Source organism: Eptesicus fuscus, chromosome 1 (assembly GCF_027574615.1).
Source record: "Eptesicus fuscus isolate TK198812 chromosome 1, DD_ASM_mEF_20220401, whole genome shotgun sequence".
Classification (NCBI taxonomy): domain Eukaryota; kingdom Metazoa; phylum Chordata; class Mammalia; order Chiroptera; family Vespertilionidae; genus Eptesicus; species Eptesicus fuscus.
The window spans coordinates 132,049,978-132,069,540 of NC_072473.1; the positions used below are offsets into that span (position 1 = coordinate 132,049,978).

Below are 19,563 nucleotides of genomic sequence, written 5' to 3' on the forward strand. Positions count from 1 at the left end.
ATATTACTAGTGACATGGAATTTGCAGACTAGACCCCACCGCCCCCATCGTGTCATGCAAGCAGGAAAGCATGAAATTTCAGAATTGCCTAACATTAAAAAATAAGTCTCTTAATTTATTTGCATTCTAAAATAGAATCCTTTATCTGAATATTTTTTCCATATAAAAAGCTACTAAATGATGTACAGGATTTGTCAAGCCCATATAACATTCCCTTTAAAACCTTAAGTTCAATCACTATTTGTTTTCTACTATTATACTACATTTTGGCAGCAATTGTTTATTGGTCTGTCACTGCAGTAATTGCAACTTAACAATAAACCAGTCTGACATTTTAGGTCTTGAAGATACATACCATATATATTTCTTTAAAAATAATCATACTTTTGTAAGCAATACTTTACAGTAGACACCTCAAAAATCTACCATAGATGTGAAACTTAAAATGAGAAAATTTTAAGTTCTAAATCTTTATACATAGATATCCAGATTTCTATATATATTATATATACATACATAAGTATATATAAAATATATATAATCAGATTTGAAAAATGAACAAAAACTGGGCACTGTACATAAAATCTTTTTAAAACTCAAACAATAGAAAACTCTTTAAACATTAAACAATTTTAATAAAAGTTTCTGTACAATGCTAAGCAGCTTTATTTACACATAGAAAATGTAATAGGAGTAGTGTTTGAAATTACAGAACTCCTTAAAATTTCAATGGCAGGTAAATCTGGAAAAAATAACAGCATTCCATTCACAAATATTTTCAAGCAATAAATATGTATTTATAAATAGTGTAAATTTACATCAAGATTAGAAACAAAAATCACAAATCTGAAGTTTATTCCTTAGTCTATGTGCAATCCATTATCTTTGTGACTTGGCTGTTAATTTTTAAACATTTCATTTAGGAACCAAAAGTATAATAACCGCCATGGTTTCAAAACAAGACAGAAAAACATAAAAGCAGTAAAAAAGTTCCTTACCTAACTTTTCACATTAAAAAAAAGTTGACCAAAGAAAGCCTTAAAATTGCTAACTACCTTACAAAGAAATTACCAGCTAGGCTAGTATTTTTTTCCAAGGAAAATTCTGAAGGGGAAAAGGATGAAAACAGGTTCATCAGCCCAGAAATAGAGAAATATAAAAGAGGTTGTCTTCAAGTCAGTAGTCTGTATGATGTTGCCAGTTTTGTCAGATATATACAAAACATGGAAATTATTATTCTTTCTGAAGTACAGCTGATCAGCGTTGAGAGTCCTGGAGTAGGAGCAGTGCCCTCCTCAGTCCAGTTGGTTGACACTCTCACTTGGAAGGTTGCATAGACACAGTTTCAGCCAGCAGCCTTACGAGACAGCTCTAAAAGCCAGTGGTGCAGAACTGGGTTACTTCCTGAATAGCAGAAAAGGTCTCATTTAATGTCCATGGAACAATATCAAGATGAGGAAGATGGCAATGGAGGAGCCTAAAAATAAAAGTGAGGGATGTTACTTTGGTGTACAAAGTATAACCTCCCTTACTGACTCCCACCTAGACAATTTTCTTAAAAGAGTCTGAGACCACTACCCTACTCAGTGTACCAGCATTTTTCTGAACTACTTCACCAAATAGTCATAAACTCAAGAACATTAAAAATCAAGAACATTATTAGGTTGAACATTTTTTTTCGATTGCTTAAAAAAAAAAAGGCTTGTAGAAAATAATTTAACAAACCAATTATAATTTCATTAGTAACTGTCTTCAGAACCTATCAACTAGATAATGCATTTTGTGTAACATACTCCAGATAATTTTCTTCTTCTTCAAGCAATCTTGAAGACCATTCAAATGAAAATATCAGGAGCTAAATTTCAAAAATTCAGTTTCTAATCACATTTGTAAGAGAAATGTATTGGAGGAAATCAACAATTCATAAATTATTTTCCTATTCATAAAACTAGTGATGTGCTAGAGTAAAATGCTTTGACCTGAGCATCTGCTGTTTAAAAGTTAAAAACTGTGTGCAATTTATAAGTATACTTTGAATTTCATGAGGTTGTATAACAAAGCAGGAAGTTATGCTCCATCAAATATTCCCCATAAGGTTGCCCTGGCTGGTGTTGCCAAGTGGTTAGAGTGTTGGCCCAAGCACCAAAGGGTCTTGGGTTCGATTCCCAGTTAAGGACACATACTTGGGTTGCCGAATCCCCAGCCTCGATCAGGGCATGTATGGGAAGCACAGATGGTGTAGCACACCAATTTCCTCCCTCCCTCCCTCTCTAAAAATCAATGGGGGTGGTGGGGGGGAATCCTTGGGTGAGGATTAACAAATATTCTCATGAGGTTAATACTTCCAGCGAGAACATTTTAAATAAATACAATTAGCTCTAAAAGCAGAAGTATATTTAAAAGCACATTTACGGATTCATTTTGTTGACACTAATAACCTGTGTGTACACAAAAATTTTATCAACTGAGATGACAATGTGATAGTGTTCAAAAAGCACACAAAGATTTAAAAATATAATTACTGTGGTATTATTTAGGCTGGTCTCGCCCAGGAAGAAAAGTGAAAATAAAATATGCTAACTTCATAGCAGTGAATACTTGGAAGTGGAGGAGGGGAACACCACGCAGTATCTAACGAGCCTAAAGAAAATTTAAGTATTCCATACCTCCTGCTTCTCAGGTGGCAGAACAAACAAGGCTGCTTCCCTATCCAGCTAGCTATGTACTCACATGTTGATTTCACTTACTAATGTAAATTGGTCATAGACTTGCATCAGGTCCTCCATCTTGTACTGTTCTAGCACCACAAAATTGTCCAGGTTTCTGCTTGTTTTTCGTGCACAATCCTGACAATGCACTACGTAGGTCTTCCGAGAAATGCTCTCATTAGTGACAAAAAGCAGGTCAAAAACCTCCACCTATTTTATACAAGAGAAAAAGCATTCAATTGTGACAGTGGCATTTACTTATTGTGATACTTTAATAAAATCATAGAATCTTACTTTATATGGAGTTGTGGACAGTTATCTCTAGTTGAAAGTAGGTACACCAAGACAAACATGGCCATGTTTAAAATTCTTTAATGGACAAGATTTATTCTGCACCAAATCCAGAGACATGGGTGGCAATGTATATTCAAGGGAATGGCCTAAGGCCGTGGTCGGCAGCCACATGCGGCTCTTTGGCCCCTTGTGTGTGGCTCTTCCACAAAATACCACAGCCTGGGCGAGTCTATGTTGAAGAAGTGGCGTTAGAAGAAGTTTACGTTTAAAAAATTTGGCTCTCAAAAGAAATGTCAATCGCTGTACTGTTGGTATTTGGCTCTGTGGACTAATGAATTTGCCGACGACTGGCCTAAGGGAATGGCTACTCATTACAATCACTGGCAAAAGTGTAATTCAAAAGTTTAATAAAGGTCAGTCTACTTTGTTCTAAATCCGAAACATTACTATACAGTCAGGTAAAAGTGATCATAATTTTCTTTTTACTTCTCTGACAGTACTCATGCTGGGCACTATGAATGGATATTTGTCTTCCCCTATAGAATGAGCTTCTCAAAGATAGAGACTATGTTTACTCATCTTTGCACCTCCAAGGCATATCCTAGTGCTGAGTGCTTAGCCAAACCTCAAAACACATATCCAAGTTGGTTGCCTGCTCAAAATCTTTTGATGGCTTCAATGACCTCAGAATATCAAATTCCTTAAAGTCATTCAAGATGCTCTGTAAGCTTCCTACTACTTAGACTTATAATTTGCAGTCTGTCCCAGTAAGTTCCAGCCACATTGGACTAACTTACCCTTTTATGGATAAGCCATTTCATTTCCCATATTGTTATTATAGCTCATAATAACATTCATTCTACCTCCAATTCTCATCATTTTTTAGTCCACTGAAGTCTCATACTCATCCTTAAGGATGGACTCAAATGTTAATACTTTATTGAACTCTTATGCCAATATAGAAAGGAAAATTTGGTCCTTTTCCCCCCTCAGGGTTGTCAGAACAGTAAGACCAGCTCTGCATTCACAAGTCTCATGTGCATTACAATTAGTTGCTCATAATTTGTCTTCTTTGAGCAGACTATGGAAGCTCCTTCAGGTACCCTATCTTCTTCGTTTCCGCATCTCTTGCAAGCTTTGGCTTCAGAAGACTGACCAATGTATTGTGAGCTGCACCAGAGAGGACTTAACATTGATCTGCCTGGAGCTATACTGAACTACATCCAGTTTATTGGCATCTGTCTGCTTCTGGATTGTTCATAGTTTAAAATTCCAAGCCTAAACTTCTTGATGATTATCATATGTTAAATATCTATTATACAAATGACTCTTAGTAGATACTTGGAGTTAATCCATAGTATACCATCAGATTAAATTTTAGTAGCTAAGTAACAAGAAAATAAGATTTTAAATACAATTTCAATAAAATGTTTTACATAAACGTTTCAATATATTTTTAAAAATAACTAAAGAGAAACCAAAAGGGGAGCGGTAAGAGGCTTTATAAATCTAGGGGTGGAGAAGAACAGTCACTTGCCTCACAAATGCTGCAGTAATGCGCCGGTTCCTCTTTCGTCCGCCCATGCCATATAATCTCTTTGCCTGCAGCAATGAGAGCTTCCCTCAATGTCTGACATTGCTTCAGGGTTCTTAGAAGACAATACCTGTCATAGGGAAAAAATGAATTGAATATTGAATGTCTTTAGCATAAAATATATATCATTAGAAATAATGCCAAGAGACTCAGTTCTAATATCTGTGACTTCATTTTTCTTTTGTCAATGTCTCAGATAATCTGAGATTTTTAAAAAATGGGGTTACTGTTCAGCAGGTCTGATATTAATATTATATCAGTTAAAGCTGAGAATAATTTTTATCTGAATATAAAAATATAATGATCTTAATATGCAAAACCTGATTCCTTGCTTAAATATAAGCTGTTACTTTTGGCTCTTATTTGGGCAAGTGACTTGACCTCTTTGGGAGTCAATGTTCTCATCCTTGAAATAGGGGGTCTGAACTCTGATTCCAGCAAGGCAGGAAGGCACGTTATTTCTATTAGTACTACCCAGACAATGGTAAATACCATCATCTATAGAGATGCTTTGGAAGCTTTTGAGTCTATAAGCAGAAAGCCATTTATGTGTTTAGTCACCACACAATACCAAATTGGTTTCACTAGAGCACTAAAGAAGAAAAAAGACATTTAAATCCTCTATTTTAACTTAGAGATAATAAAGAATCTTGCATTTATAAACACAATTGAGTTTATAATTTGTGGCTTCTCTAAACTCATACTTATGATGCTAACAATATAGTGAATTCTCACAATTTGTGCTGATTTCCCTATAGTTTGCTGTCATTACTTGAAATTGCTAAATTCTCTTAACTCTCCTTTGAATCTTAGGCTCAGACTCTCCATTTGAAGAGGTTGGACTAGATCAGTGGTCGGCAAACTCATTAGTCAACAGAGCCAAATATCAACAGTACAGCGATTGAAATTTCTTTTGAGAGCCAAATTTTTTAAACTTAAACTTCTTCTAACGCCACTTCTTTAAAATAGACTCGCCCAGGCCGTGGTATTTTGTGGAAGAGCCACACTCAAGGGGCCAAAGAGCCGCATGTGGCTCGCGAGCCGGCAGTTTGCCGACCACGGGTCTAGATGATCTCTAAGGCACTTTTCCCTCTAAAATTCAGAGACAATGAACATACCCTAAAGAAAAGGAAATGGGTTTAGCAATTGAGTATTGTTTGAAAGCAAAAGGTCTTATCTGTTTTATCCATGCTGTCTACTCTCTGTCTATGACAGTGCCTGGCATATAGTAAGTACTCAATAAACATTTGATTACTGAATAACTAAAATTTAATGTATGATAACAGCACATTTAAGTTCTCTTAATTTATATTTCCTTGTTATTTTATAAGTGACTAGGTTAAAGTATTGTCACTTATCAGAACCCCTGTGCATTAAGCCAGGATAAAAGATGACTAAAAATATATGTAAAACTTGTTAACTTATTTAACAAAGATATAGCAATATCAACTTCACAGCTAGCTGTAAGGCAAACCCATTATGCATCATATTAAAATAAATTTCTCAGTTTGTTCAGCAATTCTTGCACATTTAGAAACAAAATGATTTAGACCAGAGGTTGCCAACCTTTCGGACCTCACGGACCACCAGACCACCAGTTAGCGATTGCTGCTTTAGACTATGGTTGTAAATCAAAGCTAGGACAGCTCTCTCCTTTTTTCTCTCTCTCTCTGTGTGTGTGTGTGTGTGTGTGTGTGTGTGTGTGTGCGCGCGCGCGCGCGCGCGCATATGTGGTATGTGTTCGTGAAAGTATGCCAGGGAAGGAGAAAGCAAAAATTTAGATCATGGTAAAAAGAGAAGATAATCCAGACAATGCCACCAGCTCTTAAACAGTACCTGCTCTTCCCCTTTTCCCTCCCCATGTCCCATACAATTCACCTCTGAAGGCCCTGATCTCACTGAACAAGTTTTCCAACCAGGGCTTCAATAGAAGGTCTCTGTCAAAGGAAAATATGCCGAAAACTCTGCAGACACCTCTAGAAGGCTGGCAGATGCTACTATGCTCCCATCAAATAAATAAAAGATCAGGACCAGACAGAAGGCATGGTATTAGGTACTTCACACTATTAGGACACTTAGGCATCTAACAATCCTGTGCAGATTGAGACTTGTGCTCAGAAGCTAACTTTGTCCAATGTCATAAAGCTATTTTTTAAGTCGTTGGCCTGGGCTTTTATAAAAGCAGGAAATCTCAAGCTTTTCCTCACTATCTCACACCGTACTCTCTTCCACGTATTCTTACCTGCTCCTCCTTTCTCTTTTGAAGATGAGATTCAGTCAGTGCAGTCCCCCACCCACCCCCAAAACACAGAGCCGTGGTTCTGGGGAGTATTATTATCCCACTCTTTACTCCGTGAATAAATTTTCCACTCCAGTGCTACTGACTACAATGACAATCAGATGGTAGTTTCTAATTTATGGTTAGTTTGGTAGTTTCATCTAGAAAAATGCATTATACTACTTTCCTGCAAACAATAAAGGATTAGAGCTAGGGTTGCTAGTAATATCAAGCCATGAGTATTCTGTGTACGAAATCACAGCTCCAGAATTTTTATGCTGTGAGCTACTGGAACCTTAGAAAACACACAGCTCTATTAATCTGATCTGACAATGAGTAACCACATTGTGCTTTCCTCTTTGCTTTTAACATTAAATTGTTCATTCATTCCCATTTTTCAAAAGGTAGCCATTGGAATTCAAGGAAACTGAGAGAGACAGAGGCTCTTCTGAAGTCCACCAATGAGCAGGTCCTAAAGAAAGAATCCGATTCAGTCAAAGGGCAGGGAAGAATCAGAAAATACAGAGATTTAGGGAAAGGATCCCAGAGAAGATACAGATATAATATTTAAGACTTGACTTAACAGTAATCTGTTCTGCTTTGATTAATCCTAGACCATGTTGGAGTGTATTGAAGAGCTAAAAAATCCAAATCAAACCAGATCAGGATTGTTATTTCCTCTTCATTTTAGTTTTGCTGAATTTTAATAAATATATCTTACAGCAATTAATAATTCATTTGTTAAAAAGAACATATTAAATCACTAGCAAAAAGTATAAAATTGCAGAAGATATGCCGTTTTTTAATAAATGCATTTTAGGAATAGGATCAGAAATAATTTCAGGAGATAGAGAGGCAGGGAATTCTTTGGCGTTTAAGGTTCAATGTGGTTTCAGGATCCAGCTGCTTGGATGAAAGACTACCTCAAGAAGGCGGTGAGTATTAAAGACAGCTCTGGCGTGGGAGAAAGCCAAGAAAAGGCTGGTCGAGGGCTTGGTGTATTCGAGGTTACACAGTAGAATCTAATCTGCCCAAAAACCAGTCTGCAAAGATGAAACCTCAAGAAGGATGGCGTTTTAGAAAATGACTTCATGTAGGGGATAGAAATAAAAATATACTTGAAATACTAAAGACAGTAACGTTAGGACAAATGCTCATGTACAATATATTCATAAATTAGGCAAAAGAGAAATAGACATAGTATACCATGGATGCTAAAAGGAGGGAAAGCTCAGCTTCAGGTGCGGGGAGGTAGGAATCACAGAAGTTTGGATAAAGAAGTCGTCAATTTAGATGTGGGCGGGAAGGAAAGGTGGGAGGGAAGGTACTTTCCAGGCAGAAGAAATGCCACGAGCAAAGGTAATATTGGGATTACTTAGAGAGCAAACAACTGTTCTTAGAAGATTTTAATCTTGGGATGAGGTTTCTGAGGCAGGAAAATAAAGGCATGAAGCCACGGTGACAGGATGTTCTGTTGAAGTTAAGGCAACCATGGAATGACTCTGACATTCTGGGGGCACCTTGGCTAAGTGTCCAAAGTCAGTGTGGAGAGAGCAGAGGCACGGGTTAACTTGATCTGGCACTTTTAAAGATGTTCTGCTAACAATCTCAGCCACTGAGAGTAGATGGTGTACAAACTCAAGTTTCCAAGAGGCACTTTGCCTTGCACAATCCCTCGTACTGAGAGCCATGCAGGCCAAGTGAGCTAACACGTGAGTCCTCGTAACACACTTGCCACCTGTCACTCCTGCGTTGTATTGCCCCTAGGACAACAGTGAGGGTCTAAATGTCAGCAAGACATAACAGTTTCATTTAAACCAATGACATGGCTGAAAATCAAGGTCTCAGTCAATAATAAAATGAGTATCTTAACACATTGCGGACCAGCAGTTTTATTGCTAGCTTTACCCAGTAACCAGATAAGTTTCTACTGAACGAGTACAAAAAACGTTTTACATAAATGTTAAAGGCACGCTTTAAAATTAAATACCCATTGCATTTTGAAGTTATTTATTACATGTTCTTACAAGCTAATATCTTTTTAAAGAATTCTCGTGATTGGCCACAAGCCTTAGAACAGAAAACACGAGAATTCTCATGATCCGTCGGCAATGTGTTAAGAATGTTAACCTCTCAGTGGTCGGCAAACTCATGAGTCAACAGAGCCAAATATCAACAGTACAACGATTGAAATTACTTTTGAGAGCCAAATTTTTTAAACTTCTTCTAACGCCACTTCTTCAAAATAGACTCGCCCAGGCCGTGGTATTTTGTGGAAGAGCCACACTCAAGGGGCCAAAGAGCCGCATGTGGCTCGCGAGCCACAGTTTGCCGACCACGGTCCTAGGACAACTACACTGGGATCTATGCTAACTATGGACTGGTCTTCGTAACTAGACCGTCTCATTCAATTATTAGGCCAACTGGCTATGACCAGTGTTGAACACCTCATTTACCCATTTAAAAGTGGGAATCAAAGGGAAAAGGCAGTTAATACTTAACAGTTTGCTTTACTTTATATTCAATACTTCTGTGCTTGTGATAAAGTGTGTATCACGTAGACAGGGTAATAATCTACAATATGTTTATAAGAAAAGGGAAAACAAAAATAGTTCTGAAAGAAATCTAATGCAAAGTAATACTGAATATAAACTGTAATTGAAAAAAAAAAAAGGAAAAGAAAGAAGTTTGTGGGAAGTGGTTTTCAATGGACTTGGTACTGTTGAAATTTTAGAAAATTAACTTTCTACTCCTCAGCATGCTACTGTCTGATTTGCTTCTCCTAAATCAAAGACTTTCTAATACTGCATTTTTCAGTGGAAAATGGGCTCTTTGGAATTCTGCTTTTGACATTTTAAAATGCACCGAACTGCTTATTATCATGGTTGGTGAAGAAACCGGAATTTCCAACATATCGAAACATACTACCTACCATTAAATTAACTTGCTAATAATCCAACATGATTACAACAATGTATACCATATTTACTAGTATATCTACCATTGAGATTAACCCATTCAACTGCATCTAAAAGAACCTCTCTATTAGAACAAACTGATGGTTGCCTGATAGGAGGGGGGATGGAGGACTGAGTAAAAAAGGTGAAGGGATTAAGAAGTGCAAATTGGTAGTTACAAAACAGTCATGGGGGGAGAGGTCAATGGGGGAAAAAGGAGACTTACGTAATACTTTAAACCAGCGGTTGCCAACCGGTGTTCCAAGGACCACTGGTGGTCCGTGAGGTCTGAAAGGTTGGCAACCGCTACTTTAAACAATAAGAAATTTAAATAAAAAAAAATTTCATGGGATGTAAAGTATAGCATAGAGAACACAGTCAAGAATCTATATACTAGTATATAAAAGCCAAGTGACTGGAATGCCAGGACCAGTCGCTATGATGCACACTGCGGTGGCCAACCAGGCCGATTAGGGCCCCGATCGGCCCCTCCCAACTTCCCACATCCCCCCCCCCCCAGTCCCCCACCCGTGCCCCGGGCCTCTAGTATTGTAATAATCATGTATGGTGTCAAGTGGGTACCAGGCTTATGGGGAGGACCACTTCCTAAGTTATATAAATGTCTAACCACTATGTTGTACACCTACAACTAATATAATATTGAATGTCAACTGTAATTGAAAAATAAAAAAAAATTTAATTAAAAAATAAAAGAATCATTATTCTGAAAGCTGTTATCTACAGAGAAAGTTAATCAGTACCAATAGTCTGAAGTTTTCACTTGCTTCATTACCATTTGATTCCTTTCAAGGGTCCTTTTTAAAGGAATACTTCAATGCCCAAAGATACTGAATATGAGTCTTAGGAAAGTGAACTACAAAAAGAAAGCCTTAGTGTTATATAAGCCAAAGCAATCTATCTCAAATACCTGAAGATGGGAATCATGAATTTGCAAAAAATGAGGGTTTCTCTTAGATCTTAATTAATACTTTAAAATTAAAACCAAAGGATAAAAGCTTTAAACTAAGATGAAGATGAATAAAAAGTAGCAATAATCTCCCCACCCTTAATTTTAAGTTTTAAAGTGCCTATTTAGTAACAGGACCCATGAATGGAAATATCTATGACATAGTTTATACTAGAAGGGGACATGGGCTTACCAAAGTAAACAGCATCAACATTTCTTCTCAAAAATGTATAACCCAAAGAGAACTGAGACATAGCCCTGGCCGAGCAGCTCAGTTGGTTAGAGCATCATCCCAATTCTCCAAGGCTGCAGGTTTGATCCCCGATTAGGGCACATACAAGAATCAACCAATGAATGCATATAGTATTAGTGGAACAACAAATAGATGTTTCTCTCTCTTTACTTCTCTCTAAAATCAATAAAAAAAGACTAATGACACAATGGCTACATACTGAATTCAATATAAACCTGATTCAATCTTGATTGAAGGTGGTGGGGTGGGGAGGGGAAAGAGCTAAAAAAAATGACATTTTTGGGTAGTTGGGTAAATTTAAATGTAGACCATGTATTAGCTGGTTACTATTAATTTCACATTTCTTAGATATGGTAAATGGCACTGTAGTTATGTGAGAATATCCTTATTCTTAAGAGATGCAGGCTCAAGTATTTGGGGTGACGTGCCATAATGTTTACAAATTACTTTTCATGATTCAGAGGGGGAAAAAGTGTACAAGAATGCGCCCGTGTGCGTGCGTGTGTGCGTGTGTGTGTGTGTGTAAACAGCTAAGTAGATGTGGCAAAAACTTATGACTCCAGATGAGGTTATATAGGTATTCATTGCATTAGTATTTCAACCATTTTTATAGATTAAAAACATTTTTAAGTAATAAATTGGAGGGAAAAGTGTAAACAAGTTTGGGGGCATGTATGTAAATTTTATATATTTTAAAGAAGAGTAAGTTATATTAACATAGAAAAATATATCATACCTCAATGAATTAAAGGAAGAGCTCAGTAACCTTATATTTGTAAGACTTCCTTAATTCATTTCTTTGTGTGGGACTGCTCTACTTTAAAAATAGCTAATGATTCAGAAAACTCAACAGCTAACAAATAGGGCTTAAACCTGAGTCATTTAAAAGTTTAGTCTAAAGAAGGAGAAAGTAAGTTTGCTTGCAATATGTGGAAAAATTTTTTTCACTTAAACAGTTAAGGAAATCAAGAGAGAGATTATGCACTGAGCTTCCACTAAAATTTCCTAAGGAGTCAGGCTGTGATCTTTTCTAGTCAAGTTCACTGCATTAGGAAATAAAAGAAGTAATCAAGATAACAAATATTCTTTGACTCATGGTAATGTAGGAGGGTAGCTGGAAGAATGTGAAGAAGAGTATGAGATTTATTTTAGTAAAATAGCTAGGATGTGAAAATTGAAAGAAATTTACTAAATGATTTAAAGGATGCTATGAAACTACAGGACTCTAAAAGACCAAACGTGATTTTGAAAATGCAAAGGAAAAAAAGAGCAATGTTGAGTGGTTTAAAAAACCACAAGTAATTCATTCCCAAAATGATTAAGGAGGGACAGTAGGTGACAATAGGATATATCATCACTTCCCATTATTAAATCACTTAATATAAATATAGGCTCATAATCTATTATAATCCCACAAATTTTGCAAAAACTCATTTGATATTGACACTTGAATTCTGAATACCAAAATACATTTGGCCTAAGGGGTTTAGGATAAGGAATTATGGAGCTGTAGTATTTCTGTGAAGCCTTTCCTGAATGTTCTTCTCTAGAAGTGCCTTCCTCTGTGCTTCCCCGCATTTTTTAAAATAAACTTTTCCAACATTATAGTAAAGACCATGTATTTTAATGTTTTGACTATTTCCCCAATTATTTTAAGTTCCAGAGAAGTTATCAAATTCTTTTGTCACCTAGCACAATACCTGAGCATCAACTCAGTTCACAATAAATAGTAAACAAATATGAAAGGATGAAAAGAAATTCATAGAGCTCACGGAGTCAGTTGAGTGGATGAGAAATCACAAGGTAAAAATTTTCCTTACAGTGTGTGTGTGTGTGTGTGTGTGTGTGTGTGTGTGTGTGTGTGATTCCTCACCTGAGGATTTTTTTTTTTAAGAGAGAAACATTGATGAGAGACACATAGTTGCCTAACCTGCAACTGAAGTACATGCCCTTAACGGCTTACCTTCCTTTTGATTGGGCAGGCTTACCATTTAACGGTGAAAACCTAAAAACCACACATTGTAGAGTCACAGTATTTATGAATTAAAAACAACAACTTTCAGGGAGCAAATTAAGGAAGAGGACTATATTTGTATATCTTCTCCATTCCACTTTTTACATCTCGCTGATATTTTATCTTTTAAAATAACCTACAATTCATATGCTCAATGTATAATGAATTAAAGCTTTACTGAAAGATAATACAAAGGAGAAAAAAGAGAGGAGGTGTAAAAATTGCAGTGCACATTAAAGATGGTTTAAAATACCAGAGTGATAAAAATAAACAGAAAATTCAAGCACACATCTCAAGGCAACATTGGGAGAAATGGCTGACAAGGTAAGTGGGGGTCAGATCTGAGGTACAAATGGAGACATTAAAGAAAGTTTAAATTTGTGCCTTAATATGTTTAAAATAGTTGGTCACTGGTGACCTCAGCAAGAGAAGTGACAGGGGCATAGTAAATGTAGAATGCTATGGATGGTGGCGTGAACAGGGGATGAAGAAAATGACTCAAAGCAGAGGAAAGGAATGGCAGGGGAGAACACCATTTCTTAAGAATCGGTATAGCTCAAAGAAGCTAGAACAAATCAATACCACTTCCTTTATTGGCAGGATACTAGATTTGAGGGCCAAAGCAATGTTATGGAGACAATTTTACAGCAAAACTGATCTGAATTTACCTAGTTTATGCCTATCTCTAAATTAACTAAACATCTTTAGCGACTTTAAAAAAATTTTCCCCAAAAGTAACCCTTAATTTCCTATTCAGAACCAAGTACCATTCTGAGATATCTATCTATCTATCTATCTATCTATCTATCTATCTATCTATCTATCTATATAAAACCTTAATATGTAAACAGACCGAACGGCAAACAACCAGTTGCTATGATGTGTGCTGACCACCAGGGGGTGTGCATGGAACATGGAGGGCGTCAGCCACGGCGGGATGGTGGAGCAGGGGCACCAGACTAGGGCGGGGTGCATGTCACTGTTATCGGGGCGAGCCTCTGGTGGTTACTGAACATTCTTTGCTCCCACACGCTGCAGTCCCGCCAGGCGTTCACACCTGCTGCCGGTGTCAGCCCTGCTTGCACCTGCAGCCAGCACCACTGCTCAGACCTGCTGCTGGCGCCTGCCACCAGCCCTGATCGCCCCTGAGGGCTTCTCCACCTCCCCCTGCTCCTGAGGGGTGATCGGGGCAGCAGCTGCTGCTTGCACCTGCTGCTGGCGCCGGCCCCAATTGCTCCACGCTGTCAGCGTGTGGGAGTGGCAGCGGCAGGAGCTGCGCTGACAGCGTGGAGCGGGGCTGCTGGCAGACAGGGAACCAGGGGCTGTGGTGGGAGGGCGGGGTGGGGCACAGAGGATGGGCCGAGACCCGCCCCTGTGCCCACCGCAGCCTTGCGGCTCACAGTTCCTTTCAAGGTGCACAAATTAGTGCACTGGGCCCCTAGTAATAGATTAAATAGATAGACAACCCCCATACTCCACTACCAATTACATGTATAGGGCATGATACCTAAGATCCAAATTTTTCAAGTATTTGTACATTACTTGCTATGATTTAGTTTTTGTTACCTTTGCCTCCTCCTACCACTTCTGCCCAAGGACTAGATAAAAATGGTGCAACTGACAAAGGACTGTATCATAAGAACATCCACACACATATTACCTTGGCCACACCATTTTTGTTTGAATAAAAATTGGGACTTAGGTTTGAAATCATTTTAGTAAGTCATGTTACTTTTAAAAGGCAGTATTTTAAAAACAACACATGCTGACCAAATGATTATAGCTGCAGGAAAAATACTTCAGTATTATTTTAACAAAGACAAATTTATTTCATCAGTGAGTATAAAGCAGTGTATTCCAAAATAAGTTTATGAGATCAATTCTTCAAAAGATACTGGTCAAACAAATGGGTTGGGGAAATACATTATAACCCTTCTCCCCATTCACAAAACACACCAACACTTAAGAAAAAAAGAACTTTACCTAATCCATCATTTCCCATATTTCTTTGACCAGAATTCCCTACCTTTTGGGAACAGTAACGGTAGAAAAGACAGTTTAGGGAAACACTGCTATACAGCACTATCTGAAAATGTTACTTCTAAACAGATTTATAATATAGCTAGGTCAGAAACTGTGGTAATAAATGAGAAGCTTACTAAAACATATGTATTCAAATAACTTGCATTACATGTTTAAAGCAGCTAAACAAAGGGACAATTATAAGAGATGATTTAATGAAAATAAAAAATTAACATTTTAGTCAAATCCCTATATTAAATGCTAATTTCTCTGTACCAGCAATTATTTTGTGATGTCATTTCCTCTCCCAATACTAAGGGCAGTCTTTCAATATTAAAACTAAAGTTCTCCTAGGAATCAGGTGGTTAAGAAGATAGTGGGGAAGCAAGGTTTGTGAATCTAATTGTTTAAAAGTCATTTGTGCCTTTGATCCTCTTTATACAACAGTGCACTAACTATTTGGAAGGGAAAAATGCTTTTAACATGTGGATTATTGTATTATAATTTGCTAGATTTCTGGACCATTTTGTTTTGATGTCAACATAATTCTGGGGGGTAGGGGGATTGAATAATTAACACTCCCCAAAAAGAGAGGGACTACAGCAGTTTTAGAAAGCACTTACTTAATCATTTCAAAAAGCTTTGGATCTGAGACCTTGATATTTCGTGCCATATTCCAGGAAAGATGAACCATGGGTACTATTGACTTCACACTTTGCAATTTGTTCCATTCGTACCGTTCCACTGCCAACTTATACTGGCAGGCTAGGGGAAAAAAAAAAAACAGTTATAAAGTAACCCAAAGTACCAAAATTTATGAAGATAACCATTATCACCTTCTAGGGTGATATCATCAAAAGCAATTCTGAAAACCTCAAAATATTACAAAAATAAATTTTATGTTTTTTGATAATATGGTAATAATAATAGCGATCATGTAAACAGTGCTTATTTTAACAATGTGCCAGGCATTGTGCTGAGCTATTTTAATACATTATTTCATTTAATCTATAGTATCACCTTTTTAATTTTATAATTCCCATTATACAAATGAAGAAATTGAAGCCCTGAGAGGTTATATAACTTGCCCAAAGTTGCAAGAGCCAAGTCCTGGTCCTATTCCAGGTCTATCTGGCTCCAAAGGCCATATTATTCATCTTAACTATTTACTGCCTGAAGGCAGGCAGAATCCAAATGGATTTTGATATAATAGGGCTATTCATAACACCAGAGAGAAGAAAAATTTGAAAGACTGAGTACTCTATTTTGCTTTCTCCCATAAGGGGTTTCCTTTATAAAACAAAACCAAGCACTCTATTGCATGAAGGAAAGCCACCCACTGATCACAAATACCCATTTTAAACTATTATAACGAGGAATAAGAAATGTCCATTGTTTTTTAAAATATATATTTCCTTGTATATAAAGATATACATTTGTTTTTGCTGAGATCTATAGTCTTGGATTTCTATTTGTTAACTTGAATTTAATTTCTTGTACTACAAATTAAATTTTTATTCAAGGAGACACGCTTCTTCCAATTTTTAGAGGGATATATTCCAAGAAAAAAAAAAAAGATCAAATACAATCCCTTATAAATTAAACGGGGTGTTTTTTTTTTTAGCATAATCTTTAAAATACCTGTAAGTGGACCAACATTCCAAGCAATATTGTTGCACCAGCCAATAGCCTGAACCCAATGAACAGTGCCTGCATTTATCCAGACCAAATCTCCAGGTCGCTGAATAAACCTATACACTGGAACATTTGCTTCATAAAGGTCTTCAAGGTTGGGCCACCAAGAACCCATTAGGAAATTCAAATTATTTCTGAAATAAGAAAAAATAATGCGAATGTATCAAGTACTTTAATAAGTTCCTTATAAAACTAGAAGACAAATGTCAGGAGTTTTAAAAAATATGTTCATTCATTGCACTGAAAAGTAATGGCTTGTGCAGTAAGAACTGCTATATGTACAGGGGTAAAATTAATTACAGTTAATTTTTGGATGACTTACCCGAAGATCAGTATTACTATCTTAAGATGATTTTTTAAAGATCCAAATGAAATCCAAAGCTACCTTTAAGCAACACTTATACACATCATTTTTAATTTCACTTCTCTAAAGACTATTTTGATTGAACCCTTCTCCCTGGAGTACTGAGAAATCTCTAAAATATAAATAGAAGGTGGAGCTGACATCAAGTCATTTAAATCTATAAACAGAAACACTATGACAAATAAAGTACTAGTAACTTCTATTTCTGAGGCAAGTGAAAAACAGAGATGGTCTCTGGTTTTCATGACTGGGTGACTATGCAAAACGAACAATCTCACCCATGTACTACAATCACACATATGCACAATTAACCATCACTGCTGCCACAACCAGTACACTTTGGAAACATTTCCACAGATCATATTGCTATGTTTATATGTTAAAATCCAGCTTCTTATTCTACTTCATCATGATATAATATGAAGTACTTTATAAACTACATAAACAACTTTTCCTACAAAAGAATTCTTAAAAATTCAATTTACTACTTTAGATTTCATTTTTGGAAATGAAAAACTTCCAGAGTGGAAATCTTCCTTTCCTTAATATCTAATAGCCTTGTCTTTATTTCTGTGCCTTGTTCTAAAAGTTATGATAAAGCGCACCTTTAAATTATTTTCATTGGTTTAAATTTCTTTCTATTTATCTATCTATCTATCTATCTATCTATCTATCTATCTATCTATCTATCTATCTATTTATATCAAGGATTGGCAAATCCAGCCCATTGCATTTTCATAAATAAATTTTTTTATTAAAACAGAGCCATGACCCTTTATTTACATATTGTGTGACTGTTTATGTGCTGTAATGACATGGTTGTGACAGAGACCGTATGACCTGCAAGGCCTAAAATATTTATTATTTGGACTTTTATGAAAAGCTTACCAACCTATAATCTAGATGGAATCTCAATCTTACATTTTTTCCTAAAAACAAGCAAGCAAACAAACAAACAAACAAAACACAAATGCAAGGCTGCTCCTCCAAGTCTAGAACAGACTGCCAATGGTCATGGCCTAACTGCAAGGGATAAGAATTGGCTTACTGTTTTTGAGAAGGCTGTGTAGATACAATCCAGAAAAATTTGCCTGTAAAGCAAAATATTGCTACAAACACAAATCCTAGCTCTACTTTACCCACGTGTTGCCATCCAAAAGCAAGCAAGCAAGTGATAAAGACCATCAAATTATCAACAACTAAGTAAAAAAAAAAATATATACAAAAAAAAGACACCCTCAAACTTACAAAACAGCAAGCATCCTTTTTATCATTTATTCAAATGAATGGCTATTTCAAGATAGATATTATTTAAAGTCATAAAACAAAATACAGACAAGGTCAATACCAGTCAGTTTCAAATAATCCTTATGCAAAACAAAATTATATTGAAATGCTAAGGTTGCAAGTTCTATTTCTGCCACTTATTAAATTTACCTAACTATTTATACTAACTCGTATTTTTATTATCCCAAGTTCAAGTTTTTTAGACATCATCTGGCTATTCTAATTATCTTTGCTCCCAGGTTACCTCTCCATTTAGATAGGAAACTAAATCCTTAAAATAGCCAATCCTTACTCAAAAATAATGAACATGAATGACTGTACTGTAGCTGCAACAATATACTACTATCTCAAAATGAGAGAAATAAAAATCTTTCTGTAGCACTATGGATATTTCCTACATGACACTGTTCTCTGCTACTACCAAGTTGTTGGCCCATAAAAGTAAATCAGATTAAACTAGGTTATTTCATCAAAGGATTTGGAACTTTAAAATTCCATATCTTTGGCTTCCTTATTACATTGAAAGAAACCTATGTGGTTAAATAGCAAAGACAATATGTATAAATATATATGGATATACATGTATATATGAAATTTTGGATTAATATGTCTTTTTGCAACTGTATTTACATTTCCTACTAAATTTGGGTATTTACAGAAAAGATTCTTTAACGCCAAATTAAGAAATTACAGTATGTGGAATATGTATATAGTTTCCAAAATTTCTCATATGTAAATGTTTTTAGTCCCCCCCTTTATTTTATTGTATAATTATGTATAATTTATGTTAACCAAAATAATTTTCTAATGTTATTAGTAAGTAAAAATATTAGGTGCTTGCACAATGGAGTACTTTTTTGAAAAAAGAAAGTAAGATCCCATTTATACAAATATTTCAATTTAAATCAATGAAGACACTTCCAAGGTACCCTTTAACTCAAAATAAATAAATGAAGGCTATCTCTAGGATTCTTGGAAAGGAACACATCCATCAGATGAATTCTTTCAATAATACAAAACAAAATCTGAAACAGTTGATTTAAATTTTATAATGTTCCTTTAAGTTGCCAGAGTAGTTTTAAAAATAATTTATATTATAATGATATAGCAAAGAGTACTGTGTTGAAGTT

The 19,563-nt window shown here is 36.0% G+C and overlaps 1 protein-coding gene across 3 annotated transcripts in view; it reads right to left on the minus strand.

Annotated features, from left to right (window-relative positions):
• Positions 1 to 264: 264 nt before the first annotated feature.
• KDM6A (lysine demethylase 6A) overlaps positions 265 to 19,563 on the minus strand; it is a 156,919-nt gene continuing 137,620 nt past the window's right edge. For all 3 annotated transcript variants that reach the window (XM_054714329.1, XM_008153015.3, XM_008153012.3), the window contains 5 exons: positions 16,729 to 16,916; positions 15,711 to 15,852; positions 4,540 to 4,666; positions 2,748 to 2,918; positions 265 to 1,477 (listed from right to left, as the gene is read on the minus strand). In XM_054714329.1, coding sequence (XP_054570304.1) covers positions 1,448 to 1,477; positions 2,748 to 2,918; positions 4,540 to 4,666; positions 15,711 to 15,852; positions 16,729 to 16,916 — 658 coding nt within the window. In that variant the 3' untranslated portion in view covers positions 265 to 1,447. The remainder of the gene's footprint in view (positions 1,478 to 2,747; positions 2,919 to 4,539; positions 4,667 to 15,710; positions 15,853 to 16,728; positions 16,917 to 19,563) is intronic.